Source organism: Phodopus roborovskii, unplaced genomic scaffold (assembly GCF_943737965.1).
Source record: "Phodopus roborovskii unplaced genomic scaffold, PHOROB, whole genome shotgun sequence".
Classification (NCBI taxonomy): domain Eukaryota; kingdom Metazoa; phylum Chordata; class Mammalia; order Rodentia; family Cricetidae; genus Phodopus; species Phodopus roborovskii.
Window position 1 is genome coordinate 29,168,379 of NW_026126480.1, and position 23,012 is coordinate 29,191,390.

A 23,012-nucleotide genomic window follows, 5' to 3' on the forward strand; every position below is an offset into this window, starting at 1 on the left:
ATTTTAATATTTATGATGTAACTTTTCAAGGGGTGCCACTAAAGCCAGAGGAAAGAAATTGTTCTCTAATTTGTAGAAGTTATTCTTCAGTCTTATTCCCAAATTAATCACATTTTTATCAGTTATCTCTGTATTATTTCCTATTTCTTCTATAACAAATTCCCACTAATGTATAATTTGTATTGATTTAAATAACCACCCTAGAGTAAACATAACTACATATTAAATCCCCCTTAAATCTTCCTGACATTTTGGAATCAGGTGTTGAAGAAGTGAGTCAAGAGTCTGATTTGAGATGGAGTCTATTCTGTGATAAGGGGTTCATAGCTGCTGCTTATCATTTCATTTTTTACAAGTTTGCTAAGCAGTAGCTTTAGAAAAAAGAACTATTTCCATAATTGGCAAAGCAGTAAGAATACAAAATACTCTTCAGTCACCATAAAATCAGTATCTAGATGCACAGAGCCTCTTACATATTTACTTAAAATGAGTTTATTCAGCAGTATTTCTGAGAAGATGCAGGGACACCTCTCATGAATCTTTAGAGACTTTCAGAAGTTTCACATGGAAATAAAAGAACCAATCAATGTGCAGAGAATGACTTCATAATGATCAATCCTAAGCAGGATATTTGTACCACATTCCCTTCTCCCAAGACTCTGGGACCATGCCAGAAGAGAGGACAGAAAGATTATAAGAGCAAGAGGCCATGGATTACTACAAGAAAACTGTTTTCTGTCTGGACACATCATGGAAGATTTCACAGCAGTTGAGACAATATATAGAAGAGCTGGGCAAACTTAAACCAGATAAAATTCCATATATTGTGGGGAATTTATATAAGACCAAACCAGACTCCATTAATATAGGTGACAGTGGTGTGACGAGGACACTATATGAGGCCACTGCCAGTGGGTCCAAGACCTAACACTAATGTTAAAAGTGGAGCCCATTCTATATGGAGAGGTACCATGCCTATCCTAGACACAGGGATGTTGGAGTGGAAAGGTCACCTGGTCTTGCCTCAACTAGATGATGGGACAGACATAGTAGTAAGGCCTTACCCTCTCCATGGAGCAGATGGGATTAGGGGGAAGTTAGAAGAAAAGAGGGAGGAGAAACTGGGATTGGAACGTAAAATATCAATTAATAAAAAAGAAAAAATTCCATAATTGGCAGTTGATAGGGATCAGGAGAGGAAGAGTCAGCTTTTTTTTTTTAAAGGGTATGGCCCCTAGTTTACTCTCTTCTAATGAAGTCCATACATCTAAAAGTATATAGGCAGCACAAATTGCTTGACTAGTTAAAAATGTGTGTGTGTGTGTGTGTGTGTGAGAGAGAGAGAGAGAGAGAGACAGAGAGAGAGAGAGAGAGAGAGAGAGAGAGGAGAAAGAAAAGTTGTTTTGTTAAGAAAAGAAAGATCTGGGAGCATGTGAATATGATACAATACATTGTACAGGATTTTCAAAGAGTCATGGGAATATCTAAATGACTTCATGGAAGAGTTCATGTATTTACCTTTTTCTACTTTGAAAACTCTAGTGTAAAATGGGGGAAATAAAAACTACTGGGAATAGTTAGCTAGCAAGTTCATTTATTAAAAATATAGCTGCATATTGAGTACCAAACAACCATATTCTCACAAAATCATCAAGAAAATACAAAAAAGAAAAATCCCACCAGGACTGACTCTGACTGAACTCTAGAAAGTGTCAAATATTTATTGGAAATAAATGGCTACTGGATCAATGTAGAAGTAATATAATACAGTAGGAAAGATTAATGGAATGTTTACATATCTTGCCCCTTTGCCAGCTTGGTAGTAGTCTTAAAGTTGTGAAGGAGTTCATGCTACCAGTGTGGAACCCAATCTTTGGCTTTAGGTGAAATGGAGCAGAATTTCTTCACACATTTGTGTGTTGGTCCATTCTGCCCCAACCAGGGATTGCTCAAAGAATTGTCTTTCTGCTTCACTTTACTCACAATCCCTCTGTTGTGAGAAACTGTATGGCTCAGTAGGATTGTAGATGATGAAATGACTCTTCAGTGTTTTAAAGATGACATTACAGTTAAGATAGAAAACAGATTATTCAAGGGCAGGAACAACAACAAACCCCCAAACATGGAAATCAGAGCATTCAAAAGCATTCATGGACATGTAATTTACAACACATACAGAATGCACTAATAGTCCTTTTAAAGCTGTGGAAGCAGATTAGGAAACATTTTGGAAGAGTGGGGGATCAATGGGAATGGGGAAAGGGAAGTGTGTGCATGACCAAAGTACATTTATGTACATGTATGAAATGTGGTAATTAATATGACTGTATATATAGAGAACAATCACAAGGAATCCATAGGAAAGTGACTGTAGCTAAGGAAATTTCAGTGAAATTCCAGGCTAAAAGATTAACACACAAGCCTCAGCTTATTTCTCTACATCTGCAATGAGCAATCTAAAATGGACTTAAAGAAATTTAATTTATCATGGGACCTAAAGAAAACATTTCAGAAAACTCTAAGGAGGCAAAAGAAGTGTTTACTAAAGGTTGCACAACATCACTGAAAATAGAGCAAACGTAAAGGTTTACCTTTACCCAGTTTACCTGTACCCAGTTTACAATTCCCATGTATCAACAATGCTGATATTCTACCTAGACTAACAGATATACTCGACATGATCCCTAGAAAGTCTCTGACAGCATTGATTTCCACAGAAATGAGCATGTTTCAGACTCCTGTGGAATTTCAATGGATAAAAGGAGGAGCTCACACAGGGTCTGTCACCAAAATTTATTGTGAATGTACAGCGCTTCAAGTGGTATGGTACTGATGCAATAACAAATATATATGTTGTGTATGGATAATATAATGAATGCATCAGTAAGCCCAGACATAAAAAAAACCCTCACATACAGAGTCTCTTGATTTGCAACAAGACTCCAAGATCATCCAATGGAATAAGAGAGTCTTTAATAAACTGTGCCAAGAAGAGTGAGTGTCTACATCCTGAAGAGCGAAATTGAACCTTGTGTTACACCATTGACAAAAGTAAGCTCAGTAATCTATATTTCAGAGATGTAACATAAAGCTAGGGAAGAAATCAGAACTAGATCTCTCTGAACTTGGCAGAGAATTCTTAGGTGTAACAGCAAAAGTGTGGGCTATGAAATAAAAAGTAGGTGAATTGACCATCACCAAAATGAAACGCTTTGTGCATCAAATGACATATGGCAAAAAGGACAGCAAACCATATTAGAGCAAATATCTCCAATGTACATATTTGACAATGATCAATCATAATATAGTCTATAGAAAATACATTGATCCTTTACCCATCAACAACGAAAAAGACAGATATTCCCCAATAAAATGTATAAAGGTCTTTAAACATTTCTATGAAAGATATATAAATGCCAACTACATGAGAAGATGTTCAGCAGTACTAGATATTAGAAAATAAAATTTTCTACAATGGAATGTCAAAGAGTGGCACAAATTCTTCATATGAATTATGTATGGGAAGACCTCTAGTTGATCCCTCAACTTGGCAGGTGCAGTGTGGGGAATCTTGTATAGAAGATCTGGCAAGAAGGCTATACTACTATGATTGGTATTTTGTTGGCATTCTTCTCTGATTGGTCAATACTTGGCTCCAGAAAGTGGCATGCTTACTGGGGAGGATAAATAATGTAATACCTATGCCTTCATATTGCATTTTGTCCGTTTTCATCTTGCTCTATACCTCATTATGTCAGCTTCTAGCACCTTATCTCCTAAGGAGGCACTTTACTCTTTAATACATATTTATGTGTTCTGTGACAGATGTCAAGTTTAAGTAACTACCCTTCAACATTATCCTGTAAACTTTGACATTTCCCAAAATGAGAAGTCGATGTCCCAAATTATTTCTGATTTCAAGACTATATGTACTACAGCTATTATGACCTTCTTTATAGTAGGCTTGTCATGATATCAACCACTGAAAAAACTGAATTACATAGCAACTTCTCTCATTCTCTTTCATTCATTCTTTCCAACTACTGGCCACCTTTGTTCTTATAAATATATAAAGTGAGGTATATAGATGATATATAGTTAAAATAGCACATCAGAATAAAATGCCATAGTGAAACCTATTCATTTGTATAATTAATATGCATTTTCCAACAATTACCTTATTTTTATTTCCAGGAATCTGAACTTGTCCTTTAAGTTCAAAAGTGTGAATTCAGAATGTTAACCCTTCAGTGTGTTTCCTATGTCCTTGCACACACACACACACACACACACACACACACACACACACACACACACTTTCTAGCTGTTTTGCTCTGTTACTCTTTAGAGAACCTCAGTTTTAAATTTGTCCCTTTAAAGATACCTTCCTTCAACTGATTAATCACTTCTTATCCATTTGAGTGTTGTAGTGCAGTTTGGCCTATAACTCTCACTGTGTAGCTCAAGCTGCTTTCAAACTTTTGCTCCTTCTGTCTTGGCTCCTGAGTTCAAGGATTAAAATACATACCGCCATGCCTGATGTAACTTTATTTCTTCATGGGTCACACAGGAAAGGAAGTGCAAGAAGTAATGCACGTTGCTCCAGTTCTCTCAGATGACAGATTATATGCATATCAACTTTTCTTAAAGGATTTTCCCAAGCTGTAATCATCGAAATAAATTGTGTTCTGGGACATCAAGGGTAGACTTGATAATGGCAAGAAATTCTTTGAGAATAGTACTATGCCTTGTAATTTTCTCATTTCAATTTGGTCAGTTTGAGATAGTCTCCAAAGAGTTCACTTTATGTAAAGCATGCTAATGTTATCTTTTAAATCACAGATATTAGGGCCAGTACTAAGAACCTCATACTTAACTCACTGCTGATGTTACCTGTTTATAACCTTGGGATGAGCATCAACAAATTCTATGATATCCAAGAGATGAGGAAAGCGTGTTCTTCAAAATATGGTCTCACGTATAAAGACTGCAAGAACAGTGAGTATCTGAGGATTTCCGAGATTCATGACAGTCAAGAACAATCACTTTACATGTGACATGTGAATAACTTTCTGTATCACTGTGCATTTCTGCAACAACTCAAGTTATGCATTGACACCCTCTAGTTGAGAGGATATTCTGTGCTATATCACAAACACAGCCTTAGCTAAGATTCAAAATATGTACACATTTCATCTGGTAAGAAGATTCTCCAATGAAAGGAGGTAGTTACATTCTTCAGGGAATTTAATTTGTGTCAGGTTGCTTCCTCTACACACTAGTATTTGAAGGGAAGATTCCCAAATCAATGTTTAACATGGGGCTGGGCATATGAGAGACACACAAATGTTTGTGAATGAGTAATTAAAGGGTGGAAGGAGTTATTTCAGTGGTAAGAGAAAGAATACACGTTCAGTGAAGATGTAAGGATAAACATTCCAACTCCAGAGACAGCTAATGAGGAGGTTGTGTGCCTGTTATACACTAAAAAGCACTTTCACAATGCTAAGGAAATGGGAAGATGGAAGGCAAATACACCTGGGAAATTACAGTCAGACTCAAATGTTACAGTAAATATGAGTTTGTGGGACAGGAGAAAAAGAAGCAGTTGTACCCCAAATTCCAGTCATGCCAAGAAAGTTCCAAGGATGGAGCCAGAGGGGAAGTGAAAGAAAAGTCCGGCAGTGATGGTACATGTCTTTAATCTCAGAAGCCATACATCCTAGCTAGCCTTAGAACTAGGTGGTTGTAGCATATACCTTTAATCCCAGAACTCAGAAGTCAGGCAGATGGATCTGTTAGTTCAAGACCACACTGAGCTACACAAAATTGATCCAGTCCTAAAGAGAAACAGCTCACACAGATGTGATCTTAGCACTTGAGATCATGTGCCTTTAATCCCAGCACAAGGGAGGTGAAAAAGGAAGAATCAAAGGGTCTCATGTGAAGATTTGGTCTGCAGTCACAATAAGGAGAGGCAGCAGACTGGGGCTTGGTGGAGAGCTTGTGGAGGCAGGATCACCCCTTTCCATCTGAGATAGAGGTATGAGCTAGTGGCCTGCTGCTTTGTTTATCTGACCATTAGCTTGAACCCTATATCTATCTCTGGGTTTTTATTTTTCATGTTACAAATTAGCACCCAATATTAAGGTGTGGAGTCACAAAAAAGTCAATTTGAGGCCAATGGCCTGAGCTGCAGCAGGACTACTGCCTGAGTCCCTGCTGGGACAGCTAGGTTTTCTTTTGTTTTTCTTCCCCAAGCCTTTCAGAGAGTGTGGGATTTTTTGGTTGTAGCTTTTTAAAATAGTCTTCAGCTGCCACCCAAACTCAGGAGACTTTGTCCTTAGGCTGTACTTGCCACACACATTTCTTCTTAACAATTCCGTGTGCTCTGACAGGTCATGTGAAGTAGGGACTAGGACTTCTCTCCTGTCTCTAGATTAAGGCAGTTATCCCTCCATGGGGGATATGTTCGCAAAGTCCTTTTGTGCACCAGGGATACATCCTGGCTCCACTGAGGTCCCTTAGACTGCTCTGTCCTTCTGGCTGAGACCCATATTCAGGGAAGCCTGAGTCAGTCCCATGCTGGCTTCCCAGCTATCAGTCTAGTGGCCGTTAGCTCCTCCTTGTTCAGGTAAGCTGTCTCTATGTGTTTCTGCCGCATGGTCTTGTCCTCTCCATCTGCATCTGGGTTCTAGTTCGACTCAGTGTTTATGTATGGGTGTTTGATCCTGTTTTCAGCAGGCATTAGTTGAGGGCTCCATGGAGAAGTTAGTTGTTGATCTCACTCTCCAGGAAGGGCATTTATGACAGCCTTTCCACGGAAGCTCAAATTGTTAGTTGGGAGCAGTCTTGTAGTTCTCTAGACCTTTCTTTGTGTTCAATTTTATCTTCAAACCAATATTGGCTCCCTCTTTTATGTTCTCTCTCTCTGTCTCTGTCTCTCTATTTCCTATCTTCTATTCCTAACCAGGCTCAATCTTGCTGGTCGCACATGTTTTCCTTTCCTCCCCCTCATTTTCTCCTACTTCTCTCTCCATTCACTGCCACCCCCCCCCCACTTCACCTGAGCTCTGGGGAATTTGTCCCTTCCCAGTTCTGTGAGGGACTTTATATGAATCTCTTAGAATACACCTTGTATCCTAGTTCCTCTGGTGATGTGAATTATAGGCTGGTGATCCTTTGATCTAGGTCTAAAATCCATATATGAGTGAGTACATACTGTGTTCCTCTTTTTGTGACTGGGTTACCTCATTCAGGATGGTTTCTTCAAGTGCCATCCACTTGCCTGCGAATTTCAAGATACCATTATTTTTTTCTGCAGAGTAGTATTCCATTGTGTAGATGTGCCACATCTTCATTGACCATTCTTCAATTGAGGGGCATCTAGGTTGCTTCCAGGTTCTTGCTATTACAAATAGTGCTGCTATGAACATAGTTGAACAGATGTCTTTGTTGCATGGATGTGAATCCTTTGGGTATATGCCTAAGAGGGGTATTGCCGGGTCCTGTGGGAAACTAATTCCCATTTTCCTGAGGAACCGCCATACTCATCTCCAAAATGGCTGTATGAATTTGCACTCCCACCAGCAGTGGAGGAGTGTTTCCTTTTCTCCACATCCTCTCCAACATAAGTTGTCATTGGTGTTTCTAATTTTAGCCATTCTGGCAGGAGTAAGATGGATCTCAAAGTTGTTTTGATTTGCATTTCCTTGATAACTAAGGATGTTGAGCACTTTCTTAAGTATCTTTCAGCCTTTTTGATTTCCTCTATTGAGAATTCTCTCCAGTTCTATACCCCATTTTTAATGGGGTTATTTTTTAATATTTTATTTTCAATTATGTATCCATGTATGTACACATGAGTGTAGGTGCCTTTGGTGGCCAGAACATGGCATTGTATCTCATGGAGCTAGAGTAACAAGCGTTTGTGAACTACTACATGTAGGTACTGAAAACTAAGTATTTTTCTTCCTGAAGAGCAGCCATGGCTCTTTACCACTGAACCAACTCTCCAGCCTGGTGTTATTTTTATTTATTGCTGCTTATACTTTTTTAATTAAATTTTTTTCATTTATTTTACATACCAGCCAGATTCCCCTCTTTCCTCTCCTCACATTCCCTCCCCTGACCTCTTATCTCTCTCCCACCATATCCATTCCTCCTCTGTCTTTATTCAGAAAGGGTTAGGCCTCTCGTGGAAGTCAACAAAGCATTGCTCATTAAGTTCAGGCTTGACCAAGTTTCTCTCCATGCATCAAGGCTTGGCAAGGCAGCCCAACTTGAGGAATAGGTTCCCCAAAGCTAGCTCATACACCAGAGACAGGCACTGATCCCACTGCCAGGAGCCCCACAAACAGACCAAGCTATATAACTGTCATACACATGCAGAGGACCTAAGTCTGTCCAATGCAGGCTCCCTTGCTGAGTCTGTGAGCTCCCACTAGCTCAGCTTAGCTGTCTGTGTGAGTTAACCCATCATGACCTTGACTCCCCATGGCTTGTACAGTCCCTTCTCCCTCTCTTCAACAGGACTCCTGGTGCTTGGCTGTGGATCTCTGCACCCACTTCCATCAGTTACTGAGTGAATACTCTCTGATGACAATTAGGGTAGTCACCAATCTAATTATGGGAGAAGGCCAGTTCAGGCACCCTCTCCACTATTGCTAAGAGTCATCCTTGTGGATTCCTGGGAGTTTCCCTGGCACCAGGTTTCTTCCTGACCCCAAAATGCCCCCCATCAAATATCTCTTTCATTACTCCTCTCCTCCATACTGCCACCTTTTTCAATCCAATCCTTCCGGTTCCCATCCCTCCACCCCAGGTGATCTCTGCGATTTCCCCTTCTTGGGGAAATCCATGAGTCCCTTTTTGGGCCTTCCCTAATGACCTAGCTTCTCTGGGACTGTGGATTCTAGTCTAGTTATCCTTTACAGCTGATATCCACTTATGAGTGAGTACATACTATGTTACATACAGTTTTTCTTGTCTTTGAGATTTTAAAATTTATCATCAGGCATTTTGGTGAACTTCTGGTTTGGGTTTGATTATTGATCCTGTGCTTCCAGAGGTTAGGTAGTTGATTGCTTTTCTGGAACATGAGAATTTCTACACAAGTTCTTTAGCTAAGGCTCTGAGCTCCTCTCTCATTTCTCACTTTCTTTAAATTTTATTGCAAGTAGGTTTGATCTCCTGATGATGAGCCAGGAAAAAAAAAATCCTTCAGAGAGTCATTCCTCTTTTTTTATTAGCTTTTTAATTTGTTCCTTTGACTGGCAGGCTTCGAATGTTCTATCTTTGAGTCCACTAATTCTATTCTTTCTTTAGTTTGATCAAGCTTGCTGTTGAAATCTATTGAGTTACAGATGACCAAGAGTGCCCATGTGGGAACTGAACCTGGGTCCTTTGCAAAAAGTGTTCTTACCTGCTGAACTCTCATCTCAGTCCATCTGAGAGTCCATTATTGAAAGTGCCAGGTTGGGGACTTGTGATCCTTGTGTAGATATTGGTAAATTCTTTGGTGTTTGTATATTTGTTGAGGTACCTTTTAAAGAACCAGTAAGTTCTCTCTCAGAGTGACATGCTTTCACTATTCTAGTGGGGCCTGTTATGAGCAGTTTTCCCAGCAGCCTGGTCCCACAGCCACATCAGCCCCAAATAACACACAGAGATTCTGTGCTCGACATAAAGCTGTTGGCCTGTTACTAGTGTTTTTTATTGGCTAGCTCTGTCTTAAATATTAACTCATTTCTATTAATCTAAGTGTTTTCACGTGGTCTTATCTTACCGGAGAAAGGGTTCAGACCTTCTTCTCAAGTCCCTACACCTTGAAACCTATATCTCCCAGAATCCTCCCTGTCTCCTAGTCCTGCCTATCTTGCTTTTCTGTTGGCCAACAGAGTTTTATTCATTAACCAAAAATAGAAACATATTTACCGAATGATATCTCCCATCATCTCCTCTTTTTTGTCTAAAATAAAAAGAAGAGTTTTAACTTCAACATAATAAAATATAAAAGCAAGAACTATAATTACAATATTTAATCTATTAACATTATCAATAATTAAAGAAAATATTTTATCATCTATCCTATCTTTGTGATTCTAAAGTCTAGTATGTATCTTATCTTTAATCCTAACTAAGGAAAGCTATAACCATAACTATCTGTCTTCAACTCCATCAAAGACCACAGAAGGATAGTATATAAACTGTAGAAATTACAGAGACATCTTGCTACTTGGTCAGTCACCCGAAGTTCTTCTGTAATGTTCCATCTTCAGCCTATAGGCCATAGTGTGTCTGACAGATTCCTCAGCAAAGCAGGAAACTTTAAACTGCCCACCTGTATTGGCGGTTTGTCAGTCACTTTTCTCTGTGTCCTGCAGAATGTCTGACAGACTCTTCCATGAAGAAAAAACCCTGTAGCAATGTCCATCTTGTATCAGCAGTCACTTTCCTTTGGGTCCTGTATGTCCAGTTTATACAGCATAAAGTCAAACAGTCCAGACAACAGCAGTTTCTTGCCCAAATGACTAGTCTTGCCATATTGAGAGCAAACTCCATAACGAGTTTCTTGGATGTCCATCTTCCTTTCTGACATAGGTGGTGTTGCCAGGAGCAATAGTGTCTCACTATCAAGAAAAACCCTAAACCATTTTAAATGCCATATTCTGTAGGTCTTTGAAAGGTTTGAAGAATATTTATCCACCTCAAATACATTTAGAAAACCTAATTTAACCAATTTCTATTAATCTAAGTGTTTCCATGTGGTCTTATCTTGCCGAAGAAGGGTCCAGACCTTCTTCTCAAGTTCCTACATCTTGAATCCTCCTACATCTCATAGAATCCTCCTTTTCTCCTAGTCCCACCTATCTTGCTTTCCTGTTAACCAGTAAGAGAAACATATTTACAGAATGGCATCTCCCATTAGGGGCCTGCCAGTAATGTCACTCAGCTGGTAAAGCCTTCCCTTCAAGTTCTTTGTGTCTCTTGGTTACTGGCTGTGCTCTGAATTTAAGTATAGCCACTGGCTTAGTCCCTTATCTAGAAAGATCACGTGGTATAGAATATAATTAGCACAAAATGTTAATTTTGAGGATCAATTTGGGTGGACCAAGGGATGCTTTTTCTTATACTGTAGCAGATTTCTTCTGGGATAGTGCTTATACCACATGGTAGGAAATGGAATGAAGATATACCTGCAAGCTAGCTCTCTTTGAAATCCATCCAGGTAAGCTCTGTGCACCTCTTCTGGGAGCCAAGAGAGCAGCTAAGCTCAAGTGTGCTGGCTGGCAATGCTCTGCTGCTGGTGTGTGTATTTCTCCTTTAGTAGCATGGTCTGTGGACAGTGTTGCCTGCTCACTCTCTTTTTATTTGACTCTATGTGTGGTCAAACACTCAGTTTTCCTGCTAGCATTCCCAATAATTGAGAAAAGAGTCAGATGTCTCCAAAGGCTCCCTAAAATGATAAGGAACCTGGATTCTGCTCTCCACATTCTTTTCCCTGGGGGTGTTTCTTCTGTGTGCTGGTATGCTATCTCTTGGAAAGAAGAATGTCATACATTCCATAGAAGTGCATTTCTATCAGTATGGATATTTATTCAGGCCTGCAGTGTACAGAGATGTCTCATTCTTATTTTCTTGTTTTGTGGATTACAGCAAACCATTTCTGCTCCTAGCTGACAGTTGATCTACTTGTGAAGGGAAGAGAAGGCAGGAATCTCCTGTCAAGCACCTTGGTGACATCTCAGTGTGTTAACATACTTCTGTTGTTCTTCTCACCAGTAAATGATTTTCCTATATACAGTATGAACCAAAGTGCGATTGGAAGGCATGTGGCTGCCATGGCTGCCACGGGAGCGACATACCTCTTCCTCATTTTCCTTCTGGAGATTACTGCGTGGAATTTTAAAACATTCATATATCGCTATGTTTTCTTTGGAATCTATAGGATATTTAGTAAGGTAAGTAGCAGAATACAGATCTTAGTCATTTTTAAAATGTGTATTTTATGGTATGAACAAAAAATTTCAATCTATCCCCTCAACTCCTCCCAGATTCCCCCACCAGCCCAACTCCATGCCTTTTCTTTCTTTCTCTCTCTCTTTAGAAAACACTCAAATAAACAAACCATAATTTAAAAAAAGAATAAGAAACACAGTCACACAACACATAAAACCACAAAATCTGAAGCTATATTACATAAGCAAAAGGCCAGTAAAACAAAATGCACCTGAACAGAGCACTAAGAGACAGAAAGCATCTACAAAAATACCTTTGAGTCCATTTTGTGTTGGTCATCTACTACTGGGCATGGGGCCTGCCCTCAAGTGTGGTTAATATACCCAATGAAATGCTATTGGGGAAAACTAATTTTTCCTTTCCAAGTGGATGTCAATTGGAGATAAGCTTCTTGGTTATGGATGGGAGTTTATGTCCACTTCTCCATCTCGGTGGTGCTTGAATGCTGTCTGCACTTGAAGCTGTTCAGGCTCTGTGCATACTGCCACAGATTCCTGTGAGTTCATATGTGTGCTCATCCTGTTGTGTCTAGAAGGCCTTGTTTCCTTGGTGTTATCCATTCCCTTTGAATCTTACAATCTTTCTGCCTCTTCTTCTGCATAGCTCCATGTCTTAGTGTTTTATTACTGTGAAGACACACCATGATGAACAATTCTTATAAAGGAAAACACTTAATTGGGATGGCTTGTTTACAGTTTAGTCCATTATCATCATGATGGGAAGCATGGCAACATGTAGGCAGACATGGTGCTGAAAAAGTAGCTGAGAGTCCTACATCATGCAGGCAACATGAAGTGGTGTGAGACACCGGGGAGTATCTTGAGCATATACGAGACCTCAAAGCCTACTTCCACAGTGATATATTTCCTCCATCAAGGCCACACCTACTAATAGTGCTGCTCCATATGAGCTTACGGAGGCCAATTATATTCAAACTACCACAGGAGCCATTCTTATTCAAACCATCCTCTTCCGTGAGACTTTAGGGGAGAGGTTTGATGGAGACATCCTATTTAGGGTTGAGTGTTTCAAAATCTCTCCCTCTGCACAATGTCCAGTTATGGGTTAGAGATAACTCTTTTTTAAATATTTATTATTTTTTCTTATTTTACATATTGATCCCATTTCCCTCTCCCTTCCTCCCTTCCCATTTCCACCTACTCCACAGAGAGGGTGATGCCTTCCAGGAGGGATCATCAAAATCTGCCATGGCATTTGGAGTAGGTTCTATTAGTTCTACAGAGGTAACTCTTAAAATGAAAAGCACATATGTACACATGATTAACTCTGTTACTGGATTTATTGGCTTTATCATTATTATGACCAAAAACACCTGCTAGAACACCTTGAGGGGAAATTTGTTTGCTCATGACTTCAGAGGCTACATTCATGGTTGCTTGGCACTATGTGCTTGGGCAAAACATCATGGCAGCAGGAGTGAATGGCTGAGGAGATGTTTAACCCCATGATGAAAAAACACAGAGTGAAGCAAAAAAGAGGCCAAGGACAAGATACTCCCAAGGACTTACTTCCATCAGCTCAGTTCTACCTCTTGGTTCCCAATAATGCCACACTCTGGGGACCAAACTGGTGGAAAACATTTCATACTAAAATCATAACAGTAGATTAAGGAAATCATCTATGCTGACTGACATTTTCATGAATCAGAGGCCTACATAAAATGTAAATTTTGTGATTTTATTTTAATTGTAATGCACTGTTTATTTATTGAATTTTTTCCTTTGAATAACTTGTATGTTAGGTACACATTCCCCTCCCTCCCCCAGCGTGCCCATTTTGTCCCAATTTGGCTTTGGCTATCATAAAAGTTCCAAGGTTGTCAATCTGTAAAACATATATTCCAGTCTGTGTGATAGGTATTTTAATGCTGCAGCATACCCCAGACTCATGCATAGGTCTTGTTAAACTATAAATTACTGGTCTATACCCCCTGTGTTTTCGATGTGGTAAAATTTACAGTATGCTTTGAAAATGTACGTGTGTTACATGTTCCTGCCACTTTTAGAAATGAACATTTAGATTAAGTGAGGCATAGAAAGCAGGAGTTTCCAGGCTGCATTCTACAGGTTGGGCAGACACCAAAACACAGACTCAGCTTTGAGAATAACACTAGAGGCAGCCTGGTGTCCAGAGTTGATGAAAGTTTCCTATTTAGCTGAGAAGCTCATCAATAGAATGAAGGAAGAATTACATTAATGTTGTGGCATAGCCTCAGGACTAGGGAATGAGGCCAAATCAGCAATTAGCTAGCCTACACCAGAAGTATTGCTCTTTGGCAGTAAAACATGTTGCTCAATTCAAGGGTTGTAATGCATTTCAAATATGTCCCTCAAGTACCTACTGTGGCTCAGTGTAACACTGAATGCTGGACTCAATTTCCATAAATGTCTAGGAGGAACAAGCAGATCCCAGGTCTTAGAGGAGAGGTAAAAGAAGGAGTCTACAGATATTCCAAAGAAAGGGCCCCAGGATGGAACCAGATCAGAGATCAGACAAATATCAGTTATGGGAATAGGGTTTTTGATAAAAGGAAGTATAAAATGCTGAAACCTTATCTAGTAGGAACCAAACTAAGTTCTGGAAACTTGTATGATACTTGAGGGAGAAAATTCAAGGCATTGAGTTGGGGAAGGCAGCTCAGGCAATGAAGCAGTAACTATTCAAAGAGCTTCAGATGGACTCTACAGGTCAAGAGCTGAGTGTGGTAGCCTGTCAATGATGACAGAACAAGTCGGGGAAATCCTCAAGTGCCGGGAGAAGGACACTGGACCACCCTGAGACATTAAGGGTGATCACAGAAAGACCTGTTTACTTACATTTTTTTTTTTTATATTTGATGTTTGTTAGAAATTTGTGGTTTCTCCCCCATCTACTCTTCTTTATTATTTTATTTTACTTAATTAACCTTGCTAGAGCCTCACTAGTTTTGTTAATATCTCTAGTGCACCAAATTTTGGGGTTATTTTTTTAAGATAATTTTATCTTTTCTTTATTTCTTTTTTTACATGTTACCCCATTTCACTGATTTCCATTCTTACCTTCTGATATTTCTACTCGATTCTCTTATGCGGCCATAGCAACATACATGTTGCCTAAAAAGAATTTTTAAAACAGGAAGGTTTAAGATAAGTCATGAGGACTGGATGGATAGTTCAGGTGTTAAAGGCTAGGCTCACAATCATAAACATAAGTCATGACGTGGAGGCAAAATATTTGACAAAAGTATTAGCATGAACTCATGACCTGGCAAGGTATATTCCAGAAACATAATGACAGTGTGATAATCCAAAATCAAGTCATCACATTAATGAAATTAGAAAATGAGAAAAAAAGAAGAAAACAAACTCCAAATGGAGTGTCTCCGGTGCCCATCATACTCTCTCACACTCTCAGGAATAGCTTGGTGCTGCCAGGAGCAATTATGTCTCATGTCAAGGGAGTTCAAAATTATTAAAACATTTAAATTCCATATTCTGTAGGTCTTTCAAGAATTTAAAAAGCATAACGATGCAGGGTATATCTCTGTGCAACTAGAGAACCTGATTAACAGAACTAGTTATGAAACACATGGGTGACTATAACCTATTCCTAATACCTATATAGCTTGAAGATTAATGCTTCACATATAAAATAAAACAATCTTTAAACAGATGTGTAGCAATGAGGACAATGACCTCGAATTATAAAAATATATGTGTAAATATCCTGAACAGAGGTAGAAATCTGTAGTGCAATATATGGAAACATTCTAAAATTGCATCAATATACAAATTGAGTATGTAGAAACATACAATAATGGTAAAAAAAAAACAAAGGAACATACACAAAAAACAAATATAATTTCAAGTTTGTATCAATATAGAAATTACCTTAGGAATACAAAAATAATTTTACATATGTATCAATATACAAGAATCTGAAATCAATATAAATTGTCTATAACTAATAGTTGCTGAAATAGTACACTAGATACACTAATCTACCTATTATCCCATTCCATCCATTCCCCCCTATTATTTTCCAAAAGAGATTCCTGAGTCTAAACTTCATAGTCCACCCCAACCCTAACAACTTATAACCAACCCTTAACAGGTGACAGTTTTCCATAACCTTGAGAAAAACCAAAACACCAACTAACCCAACTGTGGGGAGAGGGAGCATTTTTTTCTTAAAATTACTTCCAGCTGTCATGGGGGTGAAGGCTTCTCTATGGGATTCTGTAAGAAACTTCAGCAATGATTAAGTCTCAAGGGGACTAGATGTAACATTTGTAGCTGGATAAGAGATGAGGCTTATCTGAAGTTTTTATTTTTTTATAATTTTTTTAAATTTAAATTTTCAACAAGCTTGTTTTACGTGTCAATTCCAGTTACTTCACCCTCTCCTCTTCCCCTGTCCCCCCATCCCATTCCCTTTCTGCTCCCCAGGAGGGTGAGGCCTTCCATGGGGGATATTCAAAGTCTGTCCTATCATATCTGAAGTTCTTATCTGAAGCTTTGGCCAGAGTGTTGTAAGAAGGTGGACCATCTTACCTAGCCAATTTGGAATTGTCTTAGCAATTTAGGTCCAACACTGATATTTGAGTTGTGTTATCTGCTCCAAGGCATGATAATGAACCAGGTGGAATCCTTGTGGGGCCCCATCTTCTTTCTGTAAAATCCAGAGATTGCTGTTAGGAAAATGTATTGTTCACTGTGGAAAACTTAAACATTATTAATATCAAAACAGAAAGTTTAAATTTTGATAGACATATATCCAAGGAAAGGTACAAAGAGAGACAAAATTAAGTATGGGGAGAAGTAGAATTTTGGGGGAGAAACAGTTTTGACAACATTAGTCCCTAAAATTATTTTTCTTGTCTCACATCAAGTTGCTCTTCTGGTATAAGACAGAAACTCTGAATTTTTGTTTTAAAAACATGTTTGGATTTGATTTTTGAGTCAGGACTACCACTATATTGAGAAGTGAAGAGATATAGGTGTTTAGGTAGTGAGATTTTTTTTTTTTTAACCTTGCAGGAGAGATTGACACCATAAGTCAGATTTTTCTTTGCTTAGTGATTCTTCCTAGATAATTATCCTTTCTTCTTTATACATCTATATGTCCAAGATCTTTTGACCTCTTGAAAATAGGTATTTCTTTTGATGGCATCCATAACTTTTCTTCTCCTATGGATATAAAAGTGAAACCCTTTCCCTAACATGGCACATATCCTGGTTTCTATTTTGAGGTCAACACATCCCTAAAGTACATGGGCTGATTTAACTCAGAAGTATTTTCTGAGTTGTCTTTGTGGAGCAATTTTGCCCCTATTGGGGCATTAGTGTTCTTGGGCATCAAAATATAATGCATTATTGTAATAAAGTCCACAAACGCCCAGATAAAGGGAAGTCCAGTATTTATTAGGGAATCACTCACAAATAACAAAAATAAGATAGAGAACTACCAAGATCCTCTGCCCAGAGTGCTGGAAGCTGATCCAGGATCAGCACCCAAGAGAGCAAGAGAGCTTGCTCCTAATCCACAGGTAGCACTTGAGACCCCACCCCGAAGAGCTGGTACCTCAAGGACTTTTGGCTGAATGAGTTCTCACATCAGACTCTATTTCTCCTTTCTCTAGGGAAAGATTTATTGTTGTTGTTGTTTTTTAATAAAAGGAAGCATTAATTTGGCTTATATTTTCAGAGGGTTAAGATTCCCTAATGGCAGAGCAAAGGGACAGCTGAGAGTGCAAATCTTGATCCATCTGCAGCCACAAGAGGGAGAGAGAGATAGAGGAGAGGTTGGGAGGAAAGAAAGGAGGGACGGAGGGAGGGGGGAAGGGAGAGAGCAGTGAAAACAATCTTTCTCTGACATTCACCTGTACTTTATTATTAGCAAACATCTTTTTAACCATAATCAATGGTATTTGCTGTGGCTGTAGATTTTGTGATGTCTACTTTGAAAGCACTCTTGCTTATGACAGGAAGCCCAGTTTCCAAGCTTTGGAAATGGGAAATCGGTTTTTACAAGAGAGTTGTGGTCATACAGAGGAAGTCTCTCAACTTTTGTTTTGGTACTCTGAAATAACCCTCCAGTTTAACCTTCATGAATTCATTCAGTCTAGACCAGATACTCAGACAGTATCTTCAATTCATTCTCATCTTTACAATACAGGCTAGAGTATCCAAGGAGTTATCCGGGAAATCTGAAGACGAAGATGTACAAAATGAAAGGGAGACTATCCTGCAGAATCCTCAGCAGTCACTGAATTCTAGTGTGCTCATTAAAGAGCTTGTAAAGGTAATATCTTTTAATGGCCAGCATATGGTTCCATTCCCTAAGATGAGCATCAAGGACTCACTGAGGTCCTTTGGGGAATCTATGGTTGTTTCCCAAGTTGAGTTCTTAGGAAACTCTCTGAAGTACTGTGGTCTGTAAAGGTTTGAAACTGTGTTTGACCCATCCAAATACATAGTTTCCATGTATTTTGTGTTTTTTTAGATATATTTTAATATACCACCCACTCTGGCTGTGAGAAATATCTCTGTCTCCATTCAAAAAGAGGAGTGTTTTGGATTGCTTGGACTAAATGGAGCTGGAAAAACTACTACCTTTGAAATTCTGACCGGAGAACAGATTGCTACATCTGGGGATGTGTTCATTGAAGGCTACAGCATCACCAAAAATATCCTAAAGGTATGGTAGCATGTAGTCTGCAGGACAGAAGCATGATGACTCAGGGGTGCAGGAGGGAGGTAAATAGTAGGAGATGCCAGATGGAAATTATGACAGGTGTTGAGATGATTCTGTGCATTCTACAAGACATTTTTGGAAAGAAAAGTAAAATGTAAGGGGACATGTGGGGGTAAGAAAGGCAGTGTCACCTTGAGAGCTAAGTTGTAAGTGTCCTTCAAGTGAAATGTAACCACTCTCAGCAGCTCTTCTAGCACACCACATAATGTACTTGGTGTACATGTAGACATCCATTAGACTTGGAATCTCCAGCCTATTGTTTAAGAAGAAACTTGAGAGTACCAGTCCAACCCTAGCAATTATAACTCTGAATCAGATATGCATGGTGACACATGCTTCTAATGCCATCATTCAGGAGGCAGAGACATGTTAATCTCTGGAGTTCTAGGCCAGCCTGGTCTACACAGTGAGACCCTGTCTCAAAAAAAAAAAAAAAAAAAAAAATCTCAACTAGAAACCAACTGACAACCCAAATTAAGGCACTGAGAAAGTGAAAACAGTGAATCACCACTTAATCTGACACAAAACTCTAGGGCTGGATCAAAGTGATGGCTATGATTTGGGTGCTTGCCAATCAAGCCTGACAGTGACTCTGGATACCTAGTGTTCAAGAAAAGCTAGATTCAGTAGAACACTCATAAGCAATACCAGCATTCCTATGGCAAGAAGACAAAGAAAGGAGAATGGTAGCTAGCTGAGTGTACACAGTGGTGAATATCAAGAGACCCAGCCTCAAATAAGGTAGAAGTTGTCCTCTGACCGCATGTGAATTCCCATATTCATATGCATGTAAGCACATAGACCAGACCCAGACAAAACAGCTTCAGAGTAGAAATTATGGGGGAGCTAATATTGGGGTAGAAGAACTGAACCTTTGATGATGAATTGCTGGAAGTGCAGCAGAACAAATCTTAAATATCCCTTAGACAGCCTGTAGGAGGAAGAAAACAAGAACCAATAAACAGAGTGTTCTGTCTGTCCTTAAAAGGCCTGCACATAGGAGGAGTTATTTAAGCAAAGCCCGAAAGACCGGAACAAAGGCAATGCTCAACTCCAAAAAGCTCTAGCCATTAGTCCCACCTAAAAGGAAGAAGAAAAATCGAGAAGCACTTACTTAAAGCAGGTTAATTGATAAAGCTACAACTTTAAGCTTTCTATTGCGCATAATTGGAGAGAATAGACACCTGATTTTAGGATTTATTGAATTTTTTGTTTTTTGAAGAATGCACCTTTAATAGGATAATTGAAATCATATACACCTATCTTAGATATATGACTTAGCTCTCAAATTACAAAATAACTCACTACAAAACAACTCAGCTGAGGTTATTTCCTGACTCCCCTCCATCATTATGCATTTGCACTTGACATTTATTGAAAAATTAATATGAACCAAGAAACTTGCAGAGTACTTAAAGTACATTATTGTACTAAATACAATACCCATTGAATCAGATATATAAACAGCTACAACTGCCAGGGAGTCTCCTAATTCATAATGCTTCATCAGCTGTAGTTAATCTGTGTTAAATTCATTCTCTATAGTCATCTTAATTGTGGCACTTTTCACTTTTAGCTGTTCTGTCTGGTTCTTGTGTAAGCCAGTGTTTCCTGCTGCTGAAACAGTTATTTAGCTCCTCTTATTGCAGGCTTTAAGAGTGTTCATAGTACTGTTATTTTAAATTCTCTTCTATGTTTGGATTTTTTTTCAAAATAAAATGGTGGGAAACATTTATGGCAGTCTCTTATTTTCTTCAAGTGATCAACAGCTGTTTTGCCATCTGGATATGCTGATTTCAGTATCAGATTTATTTTTTCTGATTGTTCACCACTTTGTTTTATGCCATTTGTAATTGCTTATTAATTTGTGTGCTCGAATATTTTTTTAATTCCTGTTACATTGTCTTTAAAGCATAATGTTAGGAGTAATTTAAGACCTTGAACAAAAGGGAAATTTGTCAGACAATGTGAAAGCAAATGTGAAGGGCATGTGTGGGGTTGGCCCAGTGCCCAGAGGTTGCAATGGGTCCATTTCCTTTTATTCATTTTTCCAGGATGAGTCAGGGTGTGACTCAACCTAACCTAGTCCTCATCAACACCTTCAAATAATGTCAAAACATATGCATATACAGTGCAGACTCTTCTACACTTTGGAATCTTTGATTAACACAGGCAGAGTCTCCAATATCATGCCTTTATTTTCCAAATACCTTAGCTTTTTCTTATGTATATTAATTATAAAATTTCTATTTCTCCAGCTCTTTAAATACCTTCAGAGAGAACACAGTGTTGACACTACAATTATTTCTCAGTATTCGTGAACTCTTAAAAATCTTGATCTGCTAATTAGTTTAGATACCTTTTCAGCTCTTTCATATTTTAAACGATTTCTATTGTTTGGTTTTTTGAGACAGGTCTTCACTGTGTAGTCCTGGTTGCCCTGCAGCTCAATATGTAAATTATGCTGTCCCTGAACTCACAGAGATTTTCCCTGCCTCTGTGTCCCAAGGGTGTGCCACCACACCCGGCACTGCATTATTTATTTAGTCATAAACCTGGATCTGAAAACAGGCACTGTGTTCTTTACACAGATTCATGGCTCCATTGATTGATTACCTTATTTAATCTTCTATCTTCCTTCCTGATTCTCCTGCCTCTGTCTCCTCAGTATGTCCTCCTGGCATGCACTACTACAACCAGCTTTTAGCCCTTGTTAAACCACAGCACATCTGGGCTTTATTTATCTTTTCCTAAAAACATGATTTTCTAAACATACACTTATTTTGAATTTTAATTTTGTTTCATTATAGTTACAATATTGCAATGCTTTAAAATAAATATTAAAACATGTCATACATAGATAGCATTATTTAATGCTTTTCCTCAAAGATTTAATCCATAAACTTAAGTCTTGGGTTTAAACAAATTAATATGTATACCTTCCACAGCATTTGAGTTGACTTTTTAGCCATTTAGGTTATTTATTACTGTTATGTGTTTGAAAGTAGCCTTTTCACTGTAGCTCACAATGCTTAAAATATTCCACAAATTGCATTCACCCATGGATTAGCATTGTTCTCGAGAAGTTTGATAGTTCCAAAATAGAAATATTTTAAAACTATCAGTCTTCCAATAAAATAAATAAGTATTTGAACTGCTTATTACTTTACCATTGACTTTTAATTGCAAAGTGGGTAAATGTTTTGTCTTTGGGTAATTTATTTTCTATAGTGTGTATTATTAGTTCATGAGTAATGTGCCTAAGATAAGAGCAAGGATTCCAACTACACTTATTTGTATTTTAGAAAATGCTCAAAAAGCCATATTACACACAAGAGAACAATTAAGTGTAAGGAGTAAGGTTTTTCTGCCCGCTACCAGGTCTGATTCTGCCGCCGCGCCAGCCCCAATTAATGCACAGAGACTCTGTATTTGATATAATGCTATTGGCCAGGTACTAGTTTCTTATCGGCTAGCTCTGTCTTAAGTATTAACCCATTCCTATTAATCTATGTATTTCCATGTGGTCTCATCTTACTGAGAGCCAGCGTTTTGCTCTCTCCAGACTCTCCATGTTGACTCCTCCTTCCTACTTCCTCTTTCCTCCTTGTCTCCTAGTCCCTCCTATCTTCCTTTCCTATTGGCCAACAGTGCTTTATTCATTAACCAGTATGAGAAACATATTTACAGAACGACATCTCCCATCATCTCCTCTTTTCTGTCTAAATAAAAAGAAGGGTCTTAACCTTAACATAGCAAAATATATAACACAACAGTTATCAAGTAAGAATCCCAGTTAACAATATTTAGTCCATTAACATTTAGCAAGGTTTAAAGAAAATATTCCATCATCTATCCTATCTTTGTGTGTCTAAAGTCTATGTAACTTATCTTTAAGCTTAACTAAGGAAAACTATAACCATAACTATCTGTCTTCAACTCCTTCAAAGACCACAGAAGGATAGTATATAAACTCTAGAAATGACAGAGACATCTTGCCTTGTCAGTTACCCGAAATTTTTCTGTAATCTTCCATCTTCAGGCAATAGGCCATACTGTGTCTGGCAGACTCTTCAGCAAAGCAGGAAACTTTAAACTGTCTTCTTGTATTGGCTGTTTGTCAGTCACTTTTCTCAATGTCCTGCAGACTGTCTGGAAGATTCTTCCATGAAGCAGGAACTCTGTAGCAATGTTCATTTTGAATCAGCAGTCACTTTTCTGTGGGTCCTGCATGT

At 38.6% G+C, this 23,012-nt stretch overlaps 1 protein-coding gene across 1 annotated transcript in view; it reads left to right on the forward strand.

Annotated features, from left to right (window-relative positions):
- LOC127228264 (phospholipid-transporting ATPase ABCA3) overlaps positions 1-23,012 on the forward strand; it is a 103,122-nt gene that overhangs the window by 67,884 nt on the left and 12,226 nt on the right. Inside the window, exons 23-26 of the mRNA XM_051192826.1 lie at positions 4,843-4,998; positions 11,785-11,963; positions 18,199-18,324; positions 18,526-18,720. Coding sequence (XP_051048783.1) covers positions 4,843-4,998; positions 11,785-11,963; positions 18,199-18,324; positions 18,526-18,720 — 656 coding nt within the window. The remainder of the gene's footprint in view (positions 1-4,842; positions 4,999-11,784; positions 11,964-18,198; positions 18,325-18,525; positions 18,721-23,012) is intronic.